Consider the following 26,937-nt stretch of genomic DNA (forward strand, 5'->3'; position numbering starts at 1 on the left):
CACTGTGCTTATCCTTATTCATTCAACAGTGATTGGAAGTGTTTGTTGATTGGCAGATTTATTCTAAATTAGCTTTTTTTTTGTAACATCTGGATGTTACAAATCCTCAAAACAAACGTTTGTGCCAAAAACATTTTGAAATGATGTTGTTCTTTTCATATGAAGATATGTAAACCCGTATATGTTCGTCTCAGATCCAGTAGGTTAACTTCACGACAGTCACGTTCAGGTTCATTGTATTTATTCCAAATAAAGAGAAAATCAAGTGGGTGGTTAACGTCAGTCCAGCAGCTTCTGCCCTAAAACATATTCATCAAACTTCTTTTTCATTGGTCAAATATTTGAAAACCTGATTTTTTTTTGTTCAGCTCTGTGTATTAACAAGGAAGAAATATCACTTGTTCTGATTCAAATTGTTCTCCTTGAGCAGTAACATTTCGTTTTGATAAACTGAAGGTTTTGAATCCAGCAGTAAAATAAAATCACATTTGTTCTGCCCCCCTGAGAGGCTTGGATTTGTGGATAAGAAGAGAAAATATAAAGTCTTTTTTCTCCTGGGCTGAGAGTTGTTGTGATGTCTCAACGCTCCTGGGTCTTTTGATGGGTTGAGACTTTAGCACTGCCAGTAATCTGTGGTTGTCTACATGTGAGAGACTTTTAGAAGGATCTGCACACGAAATCCACAACAGAATACTTTATAACAAAAAGAACTTAAAAGTAAGAGCAGGTGTTAAAATTTTCTGTGGCACACTTGTGAATTTAAGTTGGAAAATTAGGTGCTGTGGGGTTTTTGCAAACAAAATCAACAAGTGGAGAACAAGAGCCACTATAACAGCCCACACATGAATTGAGCCTTTTATTGCATCAACACACATACTGTTTGCATAAAAAAGATGGAGACATATAATTTCATATTGAATAAAACAATATGCAGTCAGAGGAAAACAAATCCTTGCTTGATCCTCAGAACTCAAGAGGGAAAATAGCAGGCAGACAAGTTTAACCACCTCTATAAAAGCAGTAGCAAGAGCCTTGACAGTTTTTTGATCTGTAACGTACAGGTGTGTGCTAAAACAATTTAAATGAGAAAACATATCAGCAGTTGTGTTACAGAAGCAATTGTTTACTATCCATCAGTATGAGAAGGGTCACAACGCCTGTTCTGAAAAATGTGAAGTCCTTCGTTTTGCAGAAAGTTTATTCGCAAGTGAAAAACCTTTAAGATGATTATTGCTCTTCCTCAAAATGCACAGAGACCTGCTGCTATTAGCAGTTTTAGAGGAGCTTTCATTGGACCAAAGTAGGAAGGTTGAATCCTGATGCTCAGCACCGGATGACATAATTCTGGACTCTCTCCCAAATTGGGCCGTTAACAGTGAAACGATTCCAACAAAGTAGCAAACCAGAGAAATAATTAGGGTGCAGGAACGGTAAAGTCAAAGTCAAGACTTCAGGCTGTCCGAAATGCTGGAAAATGTTGTATAAACTTGCTGTGCAAGCTGAATATATTCACACCCATTGGGAATATCAATTAAACATTATTTTCATTTAGTCTGTGTGTGATAGGAAATCATTCAGTTATTTGCATCATGTTTACATCTTGTTAAGTGAAAATTATTCGTAGCAATCAAAAGCTACCTATGATTACTGAGCAGGGTTTGACTTCAGGTTTTGAGGTTGGCACTCTAATCCCTAATCACCCTAATCTTTAGATTAAAGTCTAAACTCAGCAGGAAGATGTTAAAACATTAGCATCAAGTTAAAATAAACATGTCAGTCAAATTTAAATACACTAGCGGTATGAATCATTTTGGAATTGACTGTCAGTGTTTTGAATTCTGCATCTTCTGGTAAAACTGAACTCTCCGTTAACCTCTTAAAGGCTTTTCCCAATGTTAAGGATGCCAATTACATTTAGCAACATTCACCCCAACTTCAATTTTCACGCTGTCCCTACTTCTAACACTGTAATAATCGCTCTCCAGGCATGCTTTGCTAATTCTGTCCAGAGTAACAGTTGCAGCTGAGGAAAAGTGAGATTAATTAAGAGGAGCAGACAGCTGGTTAGGGCTTTAAGAGGCTGCAAACTACTGAATCAGATAATTTAGCTCAGCAGCGATGCAAAAGTTGTATTTAACCCAGTGCTGCTTTTGAAAATAACACTTTGTGCCACTCGAGTGTGAGTCCATCCACTAAAACAAAACTCAAATGCATGTTAAATGTAAAATGCTTTTATAAATTGACTGCTTTTTATTAAAAATGAAAAGGATTTCCAATAATGTCCGTCGGCCATTTGGTTTCTGTCTGTCTGACAATCTCCTCTTCAAGGTTGCACTGATCAATCCTACTGACAAAGCGGTTAAATAAAACCAAGAGCATGATGGGAAGGAAGTCTAAGGGAGGACTGAAACCTGAAAATCCACAGTAAGAGGGTAATCTCTTGCAAATTTGCGAAAGGAGATTGGAGTGTGGAGCAAAAGCAACAAGCCTCCGTTAGTCAGTGGCTGCCAAAAGCTTACAGTTTGTATCCTTTCTGTAAGATTATACTGCAGCAGAATGCCAGGTGTTGAGTACATTTCACTCAGGGGTAAATTAATACCTGGAGAGGCTGCTCTGCTTTTTCACCACTGAGCTGCTCACACACTTATGTATAAAATTGTATTCCTTGATTGTCCAGAAAGTAAAGCGATGATTCTTTCGTGTTGGAGGTTGGATTTTGTTTTTATCTTTTCTGGGTTTTTTTTTTTTAATTATTGTAATAAAAGACGTTGTTATTGTTTTTAAGTGTTTTTAAGAGAGTCATAGTTGCCAGACTGTATCTACCAGATATGACCACTAATGGCTGCTTCTTCTTGCAACCTGAGCCTGCAGATGCACAACATTGATTCATGCTAATGTTTAGTTAAATTAGTTAACAGGTAGTATTTCAGTCCAGTTATCTGCGCTCCGCTCTGTCTATATTGCTGATTTGAAAAGCAATCATATTGTCACTAAGACCTCCAAGCCGACATCAGATCACCTGACAGTGCTCCGTTCTGTGCTCCTACATTCAGACCTCTGACCCAGTAGCTCTCTGCCCTTAGATAACTTCTACGGGACACCGAAACCTCCAGCGGAGCCGTCCCCGGCAGCCCCTCCTCTGAATGTGAGTGAGGCCCTGCTTCCCGGAGCCCGGCCGAGCGCCCAGGGCAAGAGAAAGAGGAATCAGTCGGTCAGCAACATGGAGCAGCGCGCCAGCCTGGAGCCACCCGAGGAGGAGGAAGAGGAGAGCCCAGTTGTCAATGGCAACGGAGTGGCCATCACACCGGGTACGATCACAGCAGGGAGACAGTGCGTTGTAAAATCTCATACTATGCTTTTCCCCAAGACAGAGTAATGCATACTACGGAGAAGAAAAGTCATGCAAGACTTTCAAAATTATTTACTAATAAAAATCTGAAAGGTGTGGCATGCTCCTTATTTTCACCCCTTCTATCAGTTCCCTAAAGAATTAATTAGTGTACATTTTTATTTTAGTATGAATTCAGCCGTTCTGTGAAGCTTGCTAGTTAGTGAACAAACAGCATCATGAAAACCAAGCATGAGTGTGTGCTGATCGGGATGAAAGTTTCAGAGAACATGGTTAGGCTCTATGACAAAGTGCTAAGCTAACATCTCACAGAGCACTGCTCAGTTTCTCAATTGGGAATAGAAAGTGTCAACAAGAAAACAGTTTTGATTTTAACTCAGAAATTAAAGTTCATGAAGTTTATTTAACAAAAATAAAGTTGTCTAAACATTGCTTTATAAGTTCATTAATCTTAAATTGTGAATTTTAACTTCATGCTGGGATTTAAACCAAATAATTATTTCACAATATGCAAAAAAAAAACTTGCCCTGACCTCGTTAAAGAGCACACATTTCTCTATTATTTTCACTCACAATATCAAGATAAAATAACTACTTATTTTACATTAGAATCATTAAGATTTTTGTTTCAAATTGCATGAATAAAATTTCTGATCGGATAATAAATTGTATTAAACATTACAAGGAATTCTGATCAAAAACATTTAGTGTGAACACAACATTTTCCTCAAGCATTAAACATTTTGCCTTAATGACACAGGAGTGACAGATCAACATAACGCACTTCCATCTCAGGATACAGAAACATGCCGCTAAGCATTCTGGGAAATAGTTCCCACTCTTTCTTCTTTCAGTTTTTTTTTAAGGGCTAACCTAAAAATTCTAGTTTATTCAACTCCTGGAAGTTTAGCAAAATGAATTAAAGGTGAACACAACATACTTACTTCTGTAAGTTTGTCTTTCATAAAGTCACACATTAAGATTCAAAATCTAAAACTTTAAGTCAGTTTATTTGGCTTAAAGTGTAGAAGATAGTAGACACAACTAAATGTGGTTCGAATGTTTTACAGTGTAATAAGCAAACTTTGGGAAGATGAAGATCTGATCAGATGAGAAAAAACAGACCTAATCAAAGTTGAAAGGAAGACGGTTAGAGCTAAATACAGGATAGTCTTCAAATAAAACCTGGTAGAGGTTATTAAAGTATTTTTGCTTCGGTTTTGGAGTTTTGTCCCAAAGTCCATCACTAAATTAATTTGAAATTTTATTGACCCTGGAGGCCAAATACATATAAATGTCACATTTTTCAAAGTTTCCACTTCATCTTTAAGTACTGCTTTGATTCAGCTCATAAAATCCCAACAAAACGCATTCAAGGTCGAGGTTTTAAGATAACAAAATGTGATAAAGTTCCTGGTTTATAAATACTTTCACAAAGCATTGTGAATTCAACAGCTTTGAGGTTTTTATCCGACATAAAAAATAAAAAAAACTCCTTACAACATAAAGCATGTTGTGTTTTAGAACAGCTGTGATGGTGAAGACATTGCACTTTCCCTGGTTTGGATTTCTGGCTGCCTTTTAGTTTCGTCCCACTGGAATGATTGAATCGAACCGGAGCAACAAGCCAGTTGTTACTGCAGTTGTTACCTATCCTTCTTACTGTCCCCTAAGGTAAAAAGCGTCTCTCTTCCCTCCTGCAGCCCGGCGTCACGTCTGCAGCTCAATCAGCAGCGCAGACAAACTGCACCCTGAGCAGTTGTAACAAATGTTAACAGACTCTGCTAACATGAGTGTGAACTGCAAAGGTCAACAGTAACCTTATGTAACAGAATGAACAAGGGCACCGTAATGTCTCCATTTTTAGTCACTGGCTGGAGTCTCATAAAGGCTTTGGCTCCCGTCTTTCTGTCCTCTCATTCTTCCGTCTCTCTTGTTGTCTCTCTGCCACTGGCTTTTGTCCTTGTTGCTATTAATACCAAACGTCCCTCTGTTTCTCCCCTCCTCACTTTTCCCAACCGCCTGATTTTTTTTTATTATTATTTTGTCCCTGTGGACCTGTCTTTGCTGCCCCCACTCTTCCTTCTCTTTTCTCCATCTGTCTTTCTTGTCCCTCGTGAAAGCATTCCATGTTTACATTTTCTCTTCGTGTATTTATTTTCCCCTCATTTGCAGTAAAAAATGATAATAAAAATCACAGTATTTGATGTAAGAAATGTTTTTTAAGTTAAGGAACAGGGCTATAAAAAGTATTTTCCCTGTTACAAATTTGTTGTTTTTGTCAAAGTAACTTGAGTAAATACAAAAAGCCAAAGGGAGAATATAATTACCCATCTTTTAAAATCATATATGAAATGTGATTAATCACATTTATTTTATTCACTTTTACTAACCACACATTTAAATTGAACTTGCCTGATAATATAAAAGCAACAAGTTATGTCTCACTCTAAACATATTCAAGAAACATTGTTCATCTATCAGAGACTGGGCACAAATATTATCCATAAAATAAGATAACCTCGATAATCGCCGGTTGCATTTTTTCCAAAAAGCATCTCGATGATCCTAAAACCTTTTTTTTTGTGAACTGACAAGAATAAAAAAAGTCACTTTTTGAATGTTTTGTTACATCTGGTGTAAAACTAACATAATTTCACAAAAAAAACATCACCTATTTGCTGCTTCACAATCTAGTTGACGTACCACAATTAATCAAGTTTGATTTAGAGCAGTGTTTCTCAACCTTTTTTGGCCCAGCGCCCCCCTAGCCTTTATCCAGGTCCCTCACTTCCCCCCACCAAAGAATTTGCAGGCTATTTTGCACTGACCATTATTTTATCATTAATATTACTATCACTATTGTAGATGTTTTGATTTTTATGCTTGTTTCTGTATTTATCATCAAAAATAATTTCCCAGAGAACAAAAAAGCCATGGGAATAGAAATTATTTTCACAGGCGTCTACGGAAAATGCAATGAACATTCAAGTTAAAATTGGTAGGCCTAACAGCAGCAAATCAGAGTGGAAAAAATATTCTTATTTTGTGCCATTTTCTAGTTGTTAAATCTTGCACAAAATGACCAGATAAAAGATGTTCAACATGCCAGTTTAAACTTTGAACTATTTGCAAAACGACTGAGCTCTGCAACATTAAAACATGGATAGAACTGTAACTACATTAATCATAGCTCTTCTTCTCTTCAGTGTTTTGGTCAGTTTCTGGTGGTGCAGCTCTGTGCTGCTTTCAGGAGAATGGGACATCAGAGTATCATCCATAAAACTTCACACACATGGCATTTATTGTGCAAACCAGAGCTTTCAGTGGAAAAACAAAAGTTCCAGGTCCTTTTAATACCATACAAATATGAGACAGAAACATGGATTATATCTTTATATAGATCTGTCTATTGATTTATGGATTAATAGTTTTACTGGACAGAAATTACTAAGAACAAATCTGGTTCTTAATAAAATCCTAATGAGTCAAATTGAAAGTGTCATGGAGTCATCAGCCTCATGACATTAACACTGACATGAAAAATAATATTGAAGAAATAAATATATCAAATCTAATTAAAAACATAAATAAATGATCAGTTCTTTACTGTTATGGTCTGTAAGACATATTTATTCTCGGTACTAGATACTGAATAAACAAACCCATGGCACTTCAACAATATTATTTTACCTTTTATCTGGAAATAGTGTCTGTTTATTCTTGCCATACAGTCCTCTGTATTAATTATTGCTCGAAAGGTCTTGCCATACCAGTTTATTCCTCTGTATTTAGTTTAGTTTCTTAGTTTATTCTTGCATTTTGTTCTTCATTCATTTCCATTTAGTTTCATTTGATCAGTATTATCCTCTCTTGGTTTATTGCTATGTCCACTTTAGTTTCTTTCCTGTTGCTAGATTTATTTTATCGTTTATTGACGCTCACCATCAGTAATCTCATCACCTGCTGCGCCGACTAATCAACAGTTGATTTTTCCACTGTTCAGCGTCGGATTCTCTGTTTTTATGCCATAATTCACATCTAGTTCGTCACTCCGTTTTATGACCCGCTTCTCCTGTTTCAGAGTGAACGTCTTTTTTTTAAGCCCCTAAGGTGCAGGACGGTCGGGAAGCGTATCGATGGGGAAAAGGCAGAAAACCTTTTAAACTTTTTAAAACAACGGAAACAATTTCTGCATTCTGATTATTGAAATTTAAAAGTGCTGTGTTGTTCTATCACCCCCGTTTCATACCGGACCACTTACAGCTCTGGTGTTAAAGCTATAAAATGAACGCTCTCTATCGTGGTATCACCCATGGAGGGATTTCTTTATATCTTGGGTTCATTTTTCAGAGGGATACACAGTGAGGGTATCGTGATTTTAGCTACCAGTAGCAGGAAAACGGAGCTGCGCCAAGAAGCTAACAGAAGCTAACAAACACTGAATAGAAGAAGAGCTGCCATCGATACAGTTGCAGCCAAGCAGGTTTTAGTGTTACACAATACAGTTTTACCAAGTTGCTCAAAGTCTAAACTGGCATTGTTGTGTATTTAAGGTGTAAAGTTTACCTTCGACCAAACGCCCCCCAAAGGCATCCCAGCGCCCCCCTTTTTTAAAAATGTCCGCCAGCGCCCCCTGCCGTCCTCTGAATGCCCCCTGGGGGGCGGTACCGCCCACTTTGAGAACCGCTAATTTAGAGGAAATTACTTATAATTCACCAAAGAGTCAGGCTGGTTTAGATCAGCAAACTTCATTTGTATTTACTCATGTCATCTTTGTCTGATTAGTATGATAATCTGAAACATTTGTGACAACAAAGTCAGGATTATTGTAGAGTAACACTTTTCAACATTTCCGAACCAAGCAGCGGGTTTCTCATCTTTCCACCAGCCGTCCTCTCTCCTTTGATGACCTCTCCTTGTGTTTGTGACTCAGTCTGTGACCCCTATAGTTTCTGTCTTTCCCTGTTTTCTCAGTTTCTGACATTCCTACGTTGTTTTCTGCTCATGCTGATTGTTCTTAGACTCTGCCCTCCCTCCCCGGCTGCCTCTGTCTCCTGGGGCTTCACAGTTCTGCGGTGGCTTTGCTCTGACTCATCACACACACTAAGTGTGTAGTGCGCCCACACGTCTGCATGTGTGTGTGTGTGAGAATAAGTCTGTTTTTGTGCTCCAGAGTCCAGTGAACACGAGGACAAGAGCACAGATGCCTCTGGGGAGGTTGCAGCTGAAGGGTCCAGCCAGGCCCCGGCATCATCCGAGCCTCCGACTGAAGGGGAGGAGGCCCCAAAGTCTCCCTCCAAATCCCCCTCCAAAGTCCCCGATGCAGATGAGGAAGAGCTCGGTCCTCTGCCTGACAACTGGGAGATGGCGTACACAGAGAAGGGGGAAGTTTACTTTATAGAGTACGCCACATTTTTGTTTTCATGGTTTGAAATTATGTGATGTTTTTCACTGTACCTATGTTGTAGTGTGCAGAAGTGTAGTGTCATTTTAATTCTAAATTTGTGACCAAGTCAAAAGACATCAACAGAGAGAAGAACACGTAGAAAAAAATGCAGTTTAAATTTAATATTTACATAGAAAGACATATTTTTCTTACTGTCTGAAATTAAATCGGACCAAATGTCTCTTGCTTTAGGTCATTTAGAATTACCAAAATGATTTCTGTGCGCTAAATGCCAGAAAAAATAATGTGACATTCTTTGTAACTCTCTTTGAATTCAGAACTTTAAGTACTGAATGATTAATGTCTCTTTAAACAACGAGGGAAAGCCCAGATGATGATGTCATGGCTTTGGAAACCTCTGATAGGCTAACATTTGAGTTAACTGGAGGCTCAAATTTTGGTAATTATAATTTATCTAAAACAAGAAAAGTGGTAATTATAATTTATCTAAAACAAGAAAAGTTTGGTCTGATTTCACTTCAGACAATGAGAGAAAATGTCTTTTTATTCAGTGTTTGTGTGTAAATATCTGGTTTCAGCTGCATTTTTCTATACAGTTGAAGTGAGGAGGAGGAAGTCAGAAAAAATGTTTTTTGCTAGCAGTAACTTGGAGTTAAACCAGAACCCTGAGGAGGAATTTAAAAGCTCTCTGATGCAATTTATATATCGATGTAATTTCTGTTTTCGTTCCATATTGTCACTCAGTCACAGATATTCATATTTTACACACCAGCTGGGTGTAAAGGTCTCCTTTTCTTCCACATCAATTTGTGCTCCAATTATTTAGCATTCAAAATGTTGTGAGAACTCTTTCAGGTTAACCAAACTATATGTCCAGAGAATAATGTGCCGCGTATTCATTTCATGGAACCAAAAACAGTCCACATCTTATTTTCCACAATAGTCCATTTGATGCTGCAGATCTAGATGTCACATCATCATACATGCATGCACACAGTACTCAAAATGTTCTTAGAATACTTTTCTGCTTTGAAAATTCAATTTTGATACAAGACTTTTATGTTTATAGATTTTGTTTGGCACTTAAGCATGATATACTTATGTGGTATAATAATCAACAACATACATTTTTAGCCTGTCCGCAGGATTCAAAGGAGATGTGACGGTAATCTTGTAATTCTGCAGGTTTTCTGAAAGTCTTTTAAAGTTTTTCTCTGAACTTTAGCTGTTTATTTTCACTCCGGTTTCCGGCTATTTTGAGAGGAATGTGTTTGTGTTTGATAAGCCACTTAGCTGTGACCCATAGATCACTTCGACACAAAACGGCACACACACTCGAGATGAACCTGATCACTTTAAGAAACCTTACCACAGATTTGCAGTTTCTTACAATTTCTTTGGCTGAGACTCTGAAAAACACAGATGAAATAGTGTGTGTGACATAAATTGGTATTTTAGCACCAACGAGGTAATTCCCAAAAAGATATTAGTATGTGTATTTTTCTAAACCTAAAGCCTGAACCATTGGTGAGTGGGAGTGAAGCAGAGGACTTGTTATTGGAAGTGTTGGCATCTAACATCTCCATCAAGCCACTCAACCATCTCCATGAAATCTTGAACATATATATTATTACATTTCTCAGTGTCATGTTAACTTCTGGTCAAAAATCTTGGTTTCTAGGCATAGCAAAGCTACCAAAGTGTCTGCAGTGGTAGAAGCTTTCTAACATTATGTTATATGATCTGGATGTTACTCCCAGTGTAGATAAAATAAAATTGTTAAAAATAAACCTAATGTAATGCACCCACTTTAAAGTCATGGTTTATGTATGTCTATGTGTAAATTTTATAGCTCTGGCCTCTCCTCTTGAATAATTGATGTGGCTTAGCGCTGCTAATCAGACCGATGCACACACACAGGGAAAATTGCAAAAGTTTACATGTGTGTGTGTATATCTATCCTGTTGAAGTAACACTCCTCTCACCCTTGCTAATTAGTAGCTGGAGGCTAATTAGTGGATTAATGGGCATTCGGTTTACCTCAGATATCCCCTCGTCTTTCTTCAGTAGCACCACATGTAGGACGCTGGTGTTATTTTTTACACTCTTTTTTTTAATGTTCTCTGTCAGTCTCTCTCTGACCTCTGTTTGCACTTTTTTTCCCCCCACCATCTTTTACCTTCATCTGCACCTCACCTCCAGTCACAACACCAAAACTACATCGTGGCTCGATCCGCGGCTAGCGAAGAAAGCGAAACCACCCGAGGAGTGCAGGGAGGACGGTGAGTCTGAGCAGCCTGTTTGTTCTCTTAAAAGCTTTGGTTCACGTTCACGCGAGTCAAGCTCATCTCTGGGAATTCGTAGGTGTGTGTTGTCTCCACATTTCTTGCTGCTTCTGCACCTGATGTCTCTTTATGACACACTGTTTCTCCCTTCCTGGAGGATGAACTCATAAAAACACCCAGCTGTTAGAAATGTGTGCTGCTGGTCTCTTGGTTCTCCAGAGGTTTTAATTCACTTTTGATGGAGGGATTTTTCAATCCAGACAGAATAAAACGAACAAATGATGTCCAACTGGGCAGAAAATGAATGTGTTTTGCCTTATTTTGACACATTGCAACATGAGTGTATGTAGTTAAGATTTTTAGGGAGGAAGATTTCAAAACAAGTGAATCCTGTATTTAACTCTTGTGATTCCACCGAAGAAGAGTTTCCATGAATGGATTGTGTTGTTTTGGATAATCTATTCCTGGTTTGTCCTTCTGAGATTGAATGTCTCCTGGAAATCCACACTACAGGCTAAATTTGGACTCAGTTAGTCATGGCTTCAGCAGAGTTTGGACAGCACATCGCTGCATGCAGGACATTAAGCTCAGGACGCAGAAAGTGATTGCGTTTTTATATATATATTTTATAAAACCGTGTCTTCTTGTGTTTATTACGCCAACATTTGATTAAGAGCTACATGAAACAGAGCAATCAGATGAAAAGGTAAGATGAACATTTGTTCGACTCTATCAGCCTTTAGCCAACAAATTAGCTTGCGATGAAATTCACTAAAGTGATTCTGAATCAGTACCTTCTTTTCCTCTGTTTTCCATCTGTTCTATAATTTTTTCTCTACATACTCATAGCTAAAATTCCCCCCATTTCTTCTTTCTATCCCCTCTCGTTAAATTGTCTACTCATTTTTGTCTTCTCCCCCCACACTACGTCCCTCCCAATCTCGTCTTTGGGCAGTACTGGCCAGACGGTGACGGGAATGCTAATAACCCGAGTCCGCGCCGCATAAGCTGGCTCTTACTCTCCAGATTCAAAGTTGGACAGAAAAACATGTGGGGAGGACTGCTGTAACTGACCAGATCCATGTGGTCTAAATGCAACAATAATCAGAAGACCCTTACATTCTTCATTTTTTATTCACTTTAAACAATGCAAGTGTTTTCTGATGGGAACGAGCGATTATCAGAATCTGTTAATTCACAAGCTTAACTAGTATATTTATGTCTTTGGTAGTAAGAAAAAAAAAATCTGCTACTTTTTTTCTGCTTTATGAAACCTACAGGGTTTCTTGTAAAATATGAAAATAGCTTAAATAGATATATTCCGGGAGAATTCATCTCTTGCATCAGCCTTCTGGTTAAGATTTGTCATCTTAATATTTCAGTACAGATGACACATTAACTGCAGGAACTGGACTTTTTGTGCTGCGTTTTCTGGGGCCCCATCACTTTGACAGCAGAACCCAGGGACAAAACAGAACATCAAGGGGGGGGGGGGATTCTGGTTTAACACTTTGTAAATTACTGTGAACCTTTGGGTTTGTAGCTGCTCATAAAATATAACAGGTTCTGCTGTCTTCATTCTTTGGACCGCTTTTTACATTTGCCATTTTTGTCTCTTCCTCAGGACTCATGCACTGCAAGACACAAAATTTTACAGAGTAATTTTGGTCTGGTTTCTAGTGTAAATATCTTATTGCACTTGAAATAAGACAAAACTAGCTGAAAAGTGTATTTTCAGCAAGTAATAGAGGCTTGTTTTAAGTATATAATTCCTTAATGTTGATGAAAAAATACTTCTTCTATTGGCAGACAAATTAGCTTATAACGTGGGAAAATTTTATTGTAATAAGTTTAAACATCTGCCAAGCACTTTTTCATTGATATTAAGGAATTATTCACTTAAAGCAAGCTTCTGTGCTTTGCTATGAAGTTGCTGGTAAGTTAGTTTAGTCTTATTTCAAGTTTTCTACGACATTTGCACTAGAAACTATAGACAAAAAATAGATTTTGTGCTTTTGCAGTGTGGCAATAAGATGGATTTGCCACAGATTTTTTCTTTTCCATAATGAATGTATTTTCATATACATCTTCAGCTCCACTGTAGGCAAATGAGATAATTTGACTCAATAATTGACATCAACATAATGTCAGTTTTAAACTTGGCGCAACAAGAATGTTTTGTTTTTTTCTATTGCTGGGTTGAATTATATGTGTTGAACTCATGACAAATTGCCAAATTATCTCTGCAACAAATAGCTTATTATACTTTAGACTCTTTTGTGCCCCAAGTGCTGACAATCCGGTGCCTGTTTGGTGCATGATTATTAGCATTTGTTAGAAATACCCAACTATAGATGTGAATTGGAATCTGCTTCAAGCAATGCACATTTAACTGATTTAAATTTAACTTGTACAATCGAGAAAATTCAAGCTGCTGTTCTGCAAAACAGAGTTGCCAGCACAACCAAACTGACCAATCAGTCACTGCTGGTTGAAGGGCGACGCACCGTCCCACAGCAGTGTGCGATCACGCTGCTCGCTAGCATAAGGAGAACTTTTACTGCACACGACTGAGCCCCAAGGCTGAATTAATTGTTAAATAATGAATAAATTGGCATTTTTTTCTTGTTTATTGAAACTTTTTTCATCCAATCAAATAAAGGAAACATAACAAGAGTCATTAGAAGAACAAACCTTTTAGGATTGGCAGAGATTGACACAAATTCCTGAGTTTTTGAGTTAAGTATGCATATTTTTTGTGCTCATACATCATGCTCTGTTAAATGTATTAGCCTTTCATCAGCTTACATGTCGAAGAACGTTTGCTGCTGTTTTCCTTTTGCTCTTTTGGTGTATTGAGACAGAGATGGGGCACAACAATTCATAAAAATATGTGTTGAGAGCCTCATGGAGAGATGCTGCTGCAACCTAGTCACTCTGAAAGCTCTTGAAGGAGATTAGTGGAGAGCGCAGAGAGATCTTCATCCACTATGAAGGCTGTTTTGTTGCATTTTACTTCTTAAAGAGAATCATACATCAATAATGTATTAAGCCTACAGTCCTAGCTCACCTCCTTTTCTTTTTCTTATTCGGCTTTCTCTCTCAAGTATCCAAACAAACAGCCTTGTTTCTTGGTAGTATTTCTGCTGTATGTAAACATTAACGTGGCCTGTTTTGGTATTAAAGCAGAGCGCGATTATCTCTGAAGTAGTTCTTCAACTGATGGGTTTAAATTTCCTACACAGAGGCCAGAGAGCTTCATTTTTCTTTTTCTCTTTCTTTACCTCTTTATTTCATCTCTTTGAAGTTGATTTGTCCTTCTCTTCGGGTTTCTGTGTTTCTATCTTGGGGGCTGCAGTAACTTATTTCTGTGAGCTTAGCCTGCTGGCAGAGGATTTTGAATCAAAGGCTGTTTGCTGAATTTTTGTGAAGGTCCTGGATGACACATCGTATCCTCTTACCGCACCCTTGGAATCCCACCTTTTCAGAGCGGTAAGCACTTCAGCAGCCACAAGGATTTGTTTTTACAAATCCTAGTGATTGTTAGACGTTTTTTTGTTTTAATAATTATTTAGATGTTCATTTGTTGTTGTTGTTTTTTTTTTTGTTTCTATTTTTGCGTCAGCCACACATGTTGAATAAAGTATGTAGAGAACAGAGTAGATGTTGGAGGATAAAAGTAGACAGAATGATATAATAAAAGTGAGCAGCAACATAAGGAAGAAGTGGGGCCGATTTTAAATGCCCCTTTGCCTGAAGGATTTCTCAGTCTCACAGCCTCTGGCAGGCAGCAGACAGATATTCAGAGGAACTTTCATCAGTTGCTGGTTTCCTTTACCCTCTTGTTATTCCCTTTTTGTTGCCTCCATCTCATGCATGTCTGGTCTTTCTGCTTCACTTTCCTTTGGCATCTCATATCCTCATTCTGCATTCCCTTTCTCCTTGTGCGGTCTCCCAGGCCTCTTTTGCTCCCATGCTGCATTTTGGTAAATCTGGAAAGAGGTTTGTTTGTGTTGATGTGTTGGTACGAATGTTGGTGAAACCTTCAAACACATCAGCAGGTCCTGCATCTGCACACTGAGGCGCACTCAGAGTTTGCAGCCAGAGATCTGCATCAGATGGAGTATTTTTTGCTTAAGCTTGTTTGTAATATCTGCTCAAAGGAAATTGGGCTAAGGTTTTCCTTTGTACAGTTTTAAGTTATTTTTTCAGCTGGCTGCAAGCTGCTTTGTAGCAATAATTGCTACTTTTTTCTATTTGAATAATTAAAAAAAATTATATCATGTCTTAGATTTTTATTTTAAAACAACAATGCATCATCTCAAACTGAGACGTCAAAATGATTTTGTCATAAAATGGGGAAGCAAAAAGAGAGAGAGAAATTACAGCCTGCCCCCAAGAATAAAAACAAACAACATCACTAAGAAATAAAATAAGTATAACATAGCATCTTTCAGTTTGTGTTCATTATTTTAGGTATAAAACCACCACGGATAAAAACTTAGTGTTTTATCTGTGGATAGGCCTGTCGCGATAAACAATAAATCAATTAATCGGACAATAAAAAAAACCTATCGAGATCATTTTAATTATCGTCTTTATCGTCTCTTCCTGCCTTTTTTCTTTTTGTTGATGACGCTGAATGAAAAAGGCTCAGCTCCGGTGCTCTCCACTGACCCTCCCGTCCTCATTTCCTTAGTCTAATGTCCAGCGCACATTACACGAGTTGTCGGCCCATTTTCAAACCCTGAAACACACATTAGCCGACAGAAATCCTAGGTATAACGGTTCGATCGGGTTCGTCGTGCTGTGTGGTGTCCAGCCACATGGGCACAAAATAACGGCTGCAAGTCCAGTCAACTAATTTTAAAATCAGGCATTAATCATCAATGCTTTACTAGAATCTACCTGTGATGCATGTGACTAGAGTCAGCGTAAAGTCCTAGCTGAATGAAAATAATAATAACCTATTTATGTTACGTTAACGAAGAACTGCTGAAAACCTACCGGGTTCATCAACTGCGGTAGCAATTTGGCTCCAACTCCTCTCCTTGTCATTTCTATATTATTTGCACGAAACGTTAAATGAATATTAATGTTGTTTCCACACATCATCTCTGATGTCCGCTGGACTTCGGGTTGCGCCGTGTCAGCTGTTTGGGATTCCCCTCCCAATTTTCCCCTAGGAAAGCAGGAGGAAAATCCGCGCCTTCTGATTGGCTACCTGCCACATTCAGCGTTAAGCTCCCAGTCGGGGAAAACCCCTGATTTAGATCGGAGCGGCCACGACAATCTACCGTAACCCACCCCACACCCCAGGATGATCGGTTAGATCGGCCAACGATCTAAGATTGTAATAAGGGGAAAATAGGGGCAAAAAATGGTGTAGTGTGAACTATTGCATTAGGTAGTCGGATGTGCCGGTTTTCTCCATTTAAATCTAGAGATTACTGAAGGGCAATACAGACTTCATAATCTGCACTCTTTTGGTTGAATGCAGTATTTATTTCCACTTTGGCTTTATGTTGTTTAGTTTTTATTCAAGTACGTTTTTTGTTAGTGGAGACTGAGAATCCATTTTATTTTTGTTTTTGGTTGTTTTGTTTATTTAGTTGATCAGTTCCAGTGTTACGTGTTATTTTGAAAATAAATATCAGGAAATCGCATGTATTATTAGTCATTTCCATTAAATCAGTGTCAAAAGGTCTTGAAACAATATTATCGTTTATCGCAATAATTTCTTTAGACAATTAATTGTCCAGCATAATTTGTTATCGTGACAGGACTATCTGTGGAGTTTGGTTTGCTATCTGTTTCGTCAGTGGCTTAGGAGGATAGATCTCCATAGTTTAGTGCTGGAAATTCAGAGTTTCATCCCTAGAAGAAAGAGTGTTTACTGATGGGATTCGCGATAAAACAGTAACTGGGATGCTGCAAGAGAAACGGCCTGAGTGGCAGAGTGTGTATTCGCGTGTTGTTTCAGCACACGACAGGTCCAGCTCCCACCTGGGGAGAGAGAGAGAGGAGAAGTGGCTCTGCTTAAACCTCGGATGGTTTTTACTTTTCCTTCTGATGGTCGTTTTATCGGACAGATCACATCGAAAGGAGTTAATTCAGACTGTGGTGCTTATCGGACTGAACCAGCTCAGAGGTGAAGGAGAGCATCAGATGTTTAATTCAAAGGTTTTTGATTTGGTAATTAACAAAAAGGTGAAATACAAACAAACCGTATATAATTGTCAAACTGTACGGGTGAGTAGCTTGTTTTAAACAAAACCCAAGTTTGCTTCCCTAATTTTAAAAAATAGGGAGATACTTGCTTCATTTGCTCCATTTTTTTTAGGTTAATGTTTCTACATGCATGAAGTGAAAAATGTCTTAAATTATCAGAGCCTGAACACCATAATATCCACATTCTCATTGTTGCATATAGCCTGATGTAGTTTAGTATGGATGAAGCAATTTCTGATGCAGATTAAATAAAAAACATAACCAGAATATTCTTTATTTTAGTTACACATTTAATCAGAAAGTTTAACAATCCAAATTGGTAAAGTTCATGTCTGTGGAGAGTGCAGGTTGTGCTGGAACCTCTTTTGATGCAAACATGGATGAAAGCAGACCGTAAGTTCAGGGAACGCCGATTCAGTCTCACAGCAAGAGTTATGTGGCAGCATTTCACATTTTTCAAAATTATTTTGAAAACTCTGTAAGATGAAGATTTTTGTCCTGTGTTACTGTGAATGTTTGGCCAGACTGAAAATATTAAAATTCCAAACCTGAGCGTTAAATGTTTTCATTTGTAAATATTTGTTGTCTTTGAATGAATTTGGTCAATTATAGTAAAAAGGAAGCTCATCCCTTGAAGTTTTGGGGTTTTGGAAACATCTTTCATAAATATTTTCATTTTGGCTTTATCCTTATTTAATAAATCATGACATTTTCAATCAAGAGTCTGGTTTGATATATTTGAAGTTAGATTTAAATACCTGAAGACCACCAGATCATTGCTCAATTAAATTGTTCCTTTTTACCATAAATGTATCAGTTTGTACAGCTGGATATTCATGTTATTTCAATATGTTGATATGCCATTTTCTATATTCAAATCTTCAAATAATTAAATGCTAAACATTATTATCTATAAACAAATTGCACACAATGAAATTCAGCCTAATTAGTGGCGAGTCCCATCAAAACTCAACTCACAATGCCAGTTATAAATTATTTCTTTGATTAAATGAAACGTTTAAATGAAGCTTCGTTCCTACTTTTTCTGTAAATTTTATGTCCTATAGAGACGCATAAGGTCACCCATGAGTTTTCTGCTCATTAGTCGGGGAGACAGCTGGCAGAAAAAGTAATCTGACATAAAAGCTTCACATTTGGACTTCTTTTCATTCAGACTCTAATCAAACTACACAAATAGCCTCTCAGAGCCACAGATACGCCTTCAAACATGGCAAAGAATCAGATTTGGAATAAAAGGAGAATGTACTTTTACTTGTTCAGATATGCTAACACTGTTCAGCCTTTCAATAAGCAGCACATACACACTCTGCAAATATGTGAATGCTTAAACACACACACACACACACACACTCTTTCTATGTTTCAGCGGCAGAAAACAGAGACAAGACGCAGCCCTCAGCTCAAGCAAGGGGAGAGGGAGGAGGAAAAAAGACTTTCACTGCTGGTTTCCATGGAAACTGTCTCCCGTTCAGTTTAGGGGGAGGGCAAGCAGCGAGCGCATAAGTTAGGCCGACATTTAAGGTGGCTCATGGACAGGGTGGGAGGGGATTATTTAAGGTGGCATAAAGTAGGTTTGGTTGCTGTGCGGCCAGCGTAAGGAGGGTCGTGTGAGGTAATGGCTGCTGAGCAGAGTGAGCCGCTGAGAGAATGATAATGCAGACCGGAGATAATTGAGGTGTGGCCTCCTTTCACCTTGGACTGCACAGTCAGCATGCTCCACTGCCAGGACGCACACACACACATCCTCACATGGATTATTGATATCAAGATCACGGATCTACCAGTAATTACATTAAAGCGTGAGGGATGTTGCTATAATACCAGCGTCACGCAGAGCAAATAATTGTAAAAATGATAAGATTGGGGATTTATCTGTTGATGTGTGCATCAGTGATTGTTGTGATTATGTGTCACATGCTGCTGTTTGTGCAATGTCTGTGTTTCCCACCCAATCACAAAACAATGCTTTTTGTTCAAGACTATAAAGTCTCCTTAGAGTAGCTGGTATTTACTGTTTGATGTGAGACAGAAATTAATTTTGCTTATGCAGCCCAGAATGCCCTTTAGTTCTGCAAAGCTGGCATGCATATGAAAAGAAAAATGTATACCATAAATGCTTATTCATATTTCAGAAATCAGAAATTTTAATTTCGTCTTTCTTCTGAATTATGAGAGCTGATTAATGGAGTGTAACACATGTCATTCAATCAACCAGTCTTTATTCCTAGAGCACTTTTCATGCACAGCGAAACAAAGAACTTTTACATAAGCTAAAAACACAAGGCAAGAAAAACAACAAAACAAAAAGAAAGAATTACCTAACAAGGGCCAAGATTTGAAAATAAATATATGTGAATAAGTCATGTTGTTTAGAAGGACTGGAGAAATGTAACTGTGTTGATGAGGTGGAGGAGGAATCAGACGTAGAAGGCAATGAATATTCAGAATGTGAATTCAGAATCCGTTAAATTTTAAAAACATTAAATAAATTAAAAAATATTAAATGTGTAAATAAACAGCAGAGAACAAAATCTGTATTTAATTTGGCATAAAAATAGGTAATTATAAGATTTTACATGACATTAAAAAATGGTTCTTCTTAAAGAGAGTGTGCTAAACACTTACAAGCATCGCATAAGATAAATAAATGCAGATTTAAAATGCTAATTTAAGTTCAAATTTAGATGTAGTTTCATATTCACTTCATGTACATTTGGTATATGTTTAATTCTCCTCCATAATGTGATCTGCAGCAATGACCTGATAATAACTGTAGATAATATCATGCTACATTATGCAGATGCTCTGGCTGCAGAGATTAAGGTTCACTCACATTAGCATGTCGAATGCTTGCAGCAGCAACATGGCCGAGATCTGGCATTGTTTCCTGATCAATTTATTTGACCTCTTGGGGACACGTCCAGGGTCGTCCACATAAAGCGTCAAACTTTCATCATTGACTCGTTTTGTGACCAAAAACAGATTGTTCATTTTTCACCACTCATTCCAAGACACACACACTCATTAGGGAAAACACTTGTGCTTCATTAGCATGCATGAAAGATGTGATGGATCTTAATGTTTTCCCAAATGTTCCTCATCCCTTCACACTTAGACTCACATGAAATGTGTCTTTAAATATGTCTAAATATATGCCAAGATTAAAAAATACATGACAGCGGCTATAGTGCTGCAAACGGTTGCTTAGTATGTTAGGTCAATTATTAATGGGTAATTGTTTACGCCATTGCAAACCATAAAAGAAGATTATAAATAATCCCTGGCCTTGATTCTTTTAGATATTATAGAGTGAGAAAAATCCAGAAGAATCCATCCCCGCTGTTAAAACTGTAATTTTATTCACAAAGCCAGATAGCTGAAAAGCAAAATTATGCAGCAGAAACCAGTAGCAACTCTTCTACATCGCATCACTTCCTCTTCCTAATGAGTCCATTACTCCCATTCTTACCCCCAAAGTTGTCAGTTCTGCTTTACGTTTATGGATTTTGTACGTGTCTATTTGTGTGTGTAATTGAATGTCCATACTGAGCTGAGGTCGATCTAAGTCCTTCGTGACTCAGAGTTGGTGCATTTTACAGTGTGTGCGACACATCGTGTTTGTCCATCTGCAGTTATTTTCAGTCAGAAGTTAAACTGTGAAGTACAGGACACGAGAGTGGCTTAATGTGGCAGTGTGAGAAGAAGATCAGCGCCTCACAAGCAGTTGCTGATGAATGTTGATCAGGAATAAAACATCTTAATGTGGGTTTCTGAAAAAGCTTGAGCGGATACTGGGCTTTTTTCTGTAGCTTCAGCTGGTTTACAGGACGAGGTCACTTCTTTGTATAAAGGCTCGACGAGAGGCACCACAATGTAGGTTAAAAAATTTCTTTTTCATTCAAACACCGCAGAAAGATTTTATTCCAACTTAGGGCCTGACCTACAAAGATTCAAAATAAGTTGTATTCAGTGCCTTTCTCTCTGATGCCCCCAAATAAAATCCAGTGCAACTAAATTTCTCAGCGTTAACATTTTAATTTACAGATCTGTAAATTTAATCTTTTATTTATCCAGCTCTTCAGCGAAGGTGTCAAAGGTTTATTAAAGAATATTAATGTAAAAACAACATAAACACAGAACCAAGAAATACAATAATGAGGAAGTTTAATGCAGGATCAGGTTGTGAAACAATTCAATCTGAAAATAAAAAACATGACCAGCCAGCCTTGCAAAAGAAATGTTTAATCTTAATGGGTTTTTTTTTTTGGTAAAATGAAGGTTAAATAAAATTTGGAAGCTGAAGCAAGTGGCCTGTAGTAGCTATGGATGACCTGCAGAGTTGAAAGAATGAGTTTTGTGAAGAGCTTTGCTAAATGAAAGTCACACTTTTACTCAACCATTTAAAAAACTCAGCAAACATGGACAGGACACAACGAAACACGGTGGAGGCAGCATAATGCAGTGGGGATAGTTTTCTTCAGCAGAGACAGGAAATCTGGTTACAGTTGATGGAAAATAGAATGGAGGTAAAAATCTTCTAGGGAAGAGTCAGACGTAAAATGTCAGGCATTTTCTCGTGTTGCAAAGGCCTAACGGGGGATCTGTTGGAAAACTTGAATATTGGTGGATTTGAGCTTGAGATATTTTTCTAAGACGAACAGTCAAGAATTTCAGTTTATAGAACGTGAAAACTTTTTAGGTTTTAAAAACTGTGTATCATCTTGTTCACAGTTATGCACTTCTGTGTTGGTCTGTAACATTAGATGACAATGAAATACTTTGGAGTTTGTGGTTTTAGTGTTATTAAACACCAAAGCTTTCAAGGGATTTGAAAACCTCAGTCGTATTTAATAAATTGGATCTGATTAAAAAGATCCAATTTAAAAGTACTTTTTAGTCTTGAAGTAGTTATTAAACATACTTTTCATTAAGGGTACAATTCTGTATTGAAAATAGTTTCTTTATTGGTCTGGTGTAATATTCTAGTTTTACATGTCATGCTTTCATTGACCGTTAGCAGAAAATCACCATAATTAACAGAAATAAAGCTGAATGAACATGCTTCACTTAGTAATAACATTTATGAAAAAGATTGACTTTCCAATAACATTCTAATTTCTTAAATGGGTCTGTATCTTTGAGTGTCACTTGTAATTATTCGGAAAAGTCGGAGAGTTCAGGAGGTTTTGTGGTGTCTTTGACAAGAAGCAGAGACCTAAAAAAGACTGGATGACACAAGGATGAAGCAAATAAGAAGTAGGCGTGGAGCAGACAATTAACAAAGCATCCACGGGAACCATCAAAGGCAAAAAGGAGTGGGCGTGTGGAAGAAAATCACAAACAGGAAGTAGTTCTGTGGGGGTATCTGGCCGTAGTGTTGTTGTGGGCACAATAAAAAATGAGCACAAAGAAAGAAAGAAGACAGATTGTTGTTTTCCTCCCTCCCTTCTTTGTATTGGCTCTTTGTTGTGATTCGTGTCGCCGTAAAGAAGCCGCTGCTGCAGATCGAAGGGTTGCCTGTCTACTAAAAGGCGCTTTGGGAGCATCTGCTGTGGCTGCGAGCCCTGAGAGTCATGTTGTCTCCCCTGAGTGGCTCAATTTAGTGCCTAGCTTCCTTCTCCTGCTCTCTGAAAATACTAATAGCATTTCTCTTTTGTCTCTGTTCTTCTTTGTCTCAGAGCTGCCTTATGGTTGGGAGAAAATAGACGACCCCATCTACGGCAGCTACTATGTCGAGTAAGTTGACGTTTTATCACCCTGCTTTATAATAAAACAGGGAATACACTGTTTTAGTGTCCATCTGAAAAAAAAGAGACGATTCTGGTTAAAAGCAAGTCCTTATAATCACTGTGTGTAAGTAATTAAGCTGTAATTACTTACACAGAGTGTTATATATGTAGCCAGAATATGAAGTAAATGTTTTAATGCCCATCACCTGCCATTTTTTCTTTAATTTGTTTTTAAAATATTCAAAAAAGGACTTCTTTTTGAAATATTAACTAGTGCAAAACATTCCCAGGAGTGGGCATCCTCTCAAGTTCACCCTGAGGCCAAACTGTGCAAAGCGAAGAGTTATTACAAAACGCACAAGAGCTACATCTCAGACCCTCAGGTTGCATCTTAAGAGTGGCACTAATTGTTTTCCTACTGGTGAAATATTAAATTTCACATGCCCAATAAACTAAACAAAGCAATCTGTGTCTCTAATATATTTGAGACAGTTATTAATGCATATTCTAACACACAACCACTTCAGTTTGAGTTTTTGTTTTTTTAAATTCCCTAGTGTTGATTTCTGTTCAAAGTGTTTCATTGTTTTCCACTAGGTGTCATCATAAATATTGTATATGTATGGTCTGGAGGGATGAGAGTAATGACTTTCATAACAGCAAAAAAAAAAAAAAACATACGGACCAAATATTGGATACATGACAACCTTTTCTATCCCGGGGGACTCAGGTGAAGCTATTTATTTACAAAAAACTTTGCACAAAAAACTATATGGATCAATGTTGGTGACAATTTTTGGTAAAAATACGACAACAACGAAAAACAGTTAAAACTTCACACAATTTATGAATACAAATGGTGATAACACATGTAAAAAACAAGGAAATGTGCTATTATATAATATTTCTACAGCAAAAGAACTTTTATCTGTTTGCGTCCAAAGGACATTGGAGGAGCATGTAATAAAGAAACCTGCAAAAAAAGAATAAAAGGAAAGCAGGCTTTTCAAAGCTGCTTGTGGATCAATGTGACCAGAACTACATGAGATATTTGGTCATAAAGCCGAACTCCACAGTTGGTGAAAGTCAAATAACATCAGAATAAAACACCTCATGTTAGTCTGGTTATGAAGAGCTGCTTTAAGAGCTGCAGTAGTTGGGTAGCTTTCAGTCATGGAGTTCAGCATGAACCCTTCTGCAAACCAAAGTATTCAGGACTCAAATGTGAGACCATCTGTCCGACAGACAAAGTTTGTTTGTGAAAAGCACAACGATCCACAGCATGGCAGCAAATATGGAGTGAAATCATGTTTTAGGCGTTTGTCGAATAGCTTAGTCTAAGTCCAGACTTCAGTCTAATGAAAATGTTGAGGCAGGACCTTCAATTAACTGAGGATAAACATAATCCCTCAACCTCCAATGAATTTCTGCAATGAAAAGTGAGCCCAAAAAATTCCCCACCAATATGGACGAAGTCCTGGAGCCGCAGCTTTGAGCTGCTGCAGCTGCTTTGGGTTTTACCTTTCAATCTACTGAAAATCAAAATCTAAAAATTACATTTAATGAAATAGCCTGCTATGTTGGGTGTAATTTTTTCATCTTTGACTATATTTACCTCCTTCAGAAGATTTTTCAATATCTTCTGGTATGAAAGAACTATTATTTAATTTTTTATTCAACTCTCTGGTTCTAATTTTATTGTGAAATATGAATACTTGACATCTTTATTGACATTTGTCTGAGCTACTATTTACCTCTGACTTAGAAAATTAAATGTGTGCATTTGTGTTTTATAAAGAAATCTGAGCTTTTCTTTGTGAACTTTGTAACTATTTTTAAATGAGCAGAAATGGATTCCTTTTAAGCGGAATTTAACATTTTTGAACATTTTAGGCAAACTTTGTAAATATTTTAAAGCCATTTCAACAACTTACAGCAAACCTATTAACTGATTTTGAACTGGTTTAATAATTTCTCTCATGTTTTTTTATGATATCATAAGTGAACTGAAGTAGAACATGGAGTGAAATTAGCTGAAAATCTTAACAGAGCTGCAGGAGAGACGTTTACGCTGCTATTTTTAACCTTCCTGATAAAAGCAAAGGTTTTTAAATGAATGTTGGATGATTTCTCAAATTTTCAATGTGAGATTATGCAAATAAAACAACAGAATATTAACATATCTTTACCGAGACGTCTAATAAAAGTGACTATTAATGAATCTCCCGGGAGTCGAATCCAACAGTCTGAAGTGTTATATTATTATTTATGAATCCCTACCTTCTAATCAAGTTTTTATTCTAGAGCTGTGCTTTTATCTTGCCTCTTTACGGCTGACAGAGCTTCTCTAAAGGCTTTCTGCTCATTCTAATGATGCCCTGTATTTTCAGTCACATCAATCGAAGGACTCAGTTTGAAAATCCAGTCCTTGAAGCCAAGAGACGTCTGGAGCAGCAGAGACAGATGCAGAGCCAGGGACTCTCTGCTCTGCCTTTACCCACAATATACAGAGGTATGATCCCAACATGACCAAACAGAGACCCTTCTCATACAACAACATGGACAGAATATGAGACGCTCAAAATGAAGTTGCTAATTTTGAGTGTTTCCTGCCTGTCACTTTGACCGGCAGAGGCTCTGCGTTAGTAAGGAAGAAGTGAGGCGACAATATGTCTTTGAGGTGTTTTTATTCGGGAGCGCCAAGTTACACCAACACCCTCTTTTTTTTTGTGAAACAAAGCAGCTTACATTTATACCTGAGGCAAGTTCCACTTACACCAGGTGAAGGGGTGATCAAAAAAGGACAAACAACAAACACTATTTACACAAACCTGAAAACGGGCCCTCTGAGTTATCCTGAGCTAAACATAAGAGTTTGCAGTTTCATCTGAACCAAATGAGGCAGATGTCACAATGGGCTGCGCAAGGTTGGATGGAGATCGGAAGTAGTTCAGGCAATAGGAGGACATTCTCACCCCGAGGCCGCCGGCTGGTCAATCCAGGCGCAAACGTGACGACATATGAACCCAACACGTTACGTTCTGCTTGATCTGAGAGTCCAGCTTAGCAGGGAAACGCGTTGTAGATAAACTCCGGATTTTATTTAATGCAAAAAAATTAAACAAAATCATTTGTTTTGATGTGGCAAAACAAATGCTTGCTGGTTTTGACAGTAGATATGATGTGAAATGTATCAAAAAGCTTGTCTCTGAATGCAGAAAAGCCGTTGTTTACGAGGGACCCGACCCAGCTGAAGGGCACCTTCCTGTCCACGGCCCTGCAGAAGAGCAACATGGGATTTGGCTTCACGATTATCGGAGGCGACGAGCCCGACGAGTTCCTGCAAGTGAAGAGTGTTATACCAGACGGACCCGCCGCTCAGGACGGGAAAATGGACACAGGTAATCACCGGTTGCGTAATGGAAGCTGGTTTGGTGCGTAGGGAAAGCAAAAACAGCTTCTCCTGCTGGATTAATGTGTTTATAGAGATGTTTAAGTGTGGCATCGTGGTTCTGACACGTAGCCATGATGGACTTTGGTTTCTTGCCATAGAGGAGTATATGAAGTAGATTTTCCTGCCAGAAGTTTAATTTCACTGCCCGTCGAGCCGAGCGCATCAATGCCAAGTAAATATTGATGCTGTGCTGTCACAACGCTTTTCCATCATCTGCTATAATGCTTCAGTTTTAGCTGGCGGAGGTCACAAAGTCCTCCAACAATACAAGGACGCTTTGAACGTCCAGATCAATTTGTTTAAATATTTTCTTGGTCAACAGTTTGCCTGATTACTGTTTGGAAGTTTTCACTCAAAGCTTTTTGTGCAGATGGATTTGGTTGTACTTTTCCGTGTTGTATTAAGCCATAATATATCTTTATTATTACAGACTTTTCAATACCCTGTAAAAAATAGTG

The 26,937-nt window shown here is 37.9% G+C and overlaps 1 protein-coding gene across 14 annotated transcripts in view; it reads left to right on the plus strand.

The window, feature by feature from the left end:
- Window positions 1-26,937, plus strand: part of magi2b (membrane associated guanylate kinase, WW and PDZ domain containing 2b) — a 108,194-nt gene that overhangs the window by 50,130 nt on the left and 31,127 nt on the right. For all 14 annotated transcript variants that reach the window (XM_081608081.1, XM_081608082.1, XM_081608083.1 and 11 more), the window contains exons 4-9: window positions 3,084-3,308; window positions 8,526-8,754; window positions 10,962-11,041; window positions 22,975-23,032; window positions 25,416-25,537; window positions 26,244-26,426. In XM_081608081.1, coding sequence (XP_081464207.1) covers window positions 3,084-3,308; window positions 8,526-8,754; window positions 10,962-11,041; window positions 22,975-23,032; window positions 25,416-25,537; window positions 26,244-26,426 — 897 coding nt within the window. The remainder of the gene's footprint in view (window positions 1-3,083; window positions 3,309-8,525; window positions 8,755-10,961; window positions 11,042-22,974; window positions 23,033-25,415; window positions 25,538-26,243; window positions 26,427-26,937) is intronic.

Source organism: Poecilia reticulata, chromosome 6, assembly GCF_904066995.2.
Source record: "Poecilia reticulata chromosome 6, P_reticulata-male-v2, whole genome shotgun sequence".
Classification (NCBI taxonomy): domain Eukaryota; kingdom Metazoa; phylum Chordata; class Actinopteri; order Cyprinodontiformes; family Poeciliidae; genus Poecilia; species Poecilia reticulata.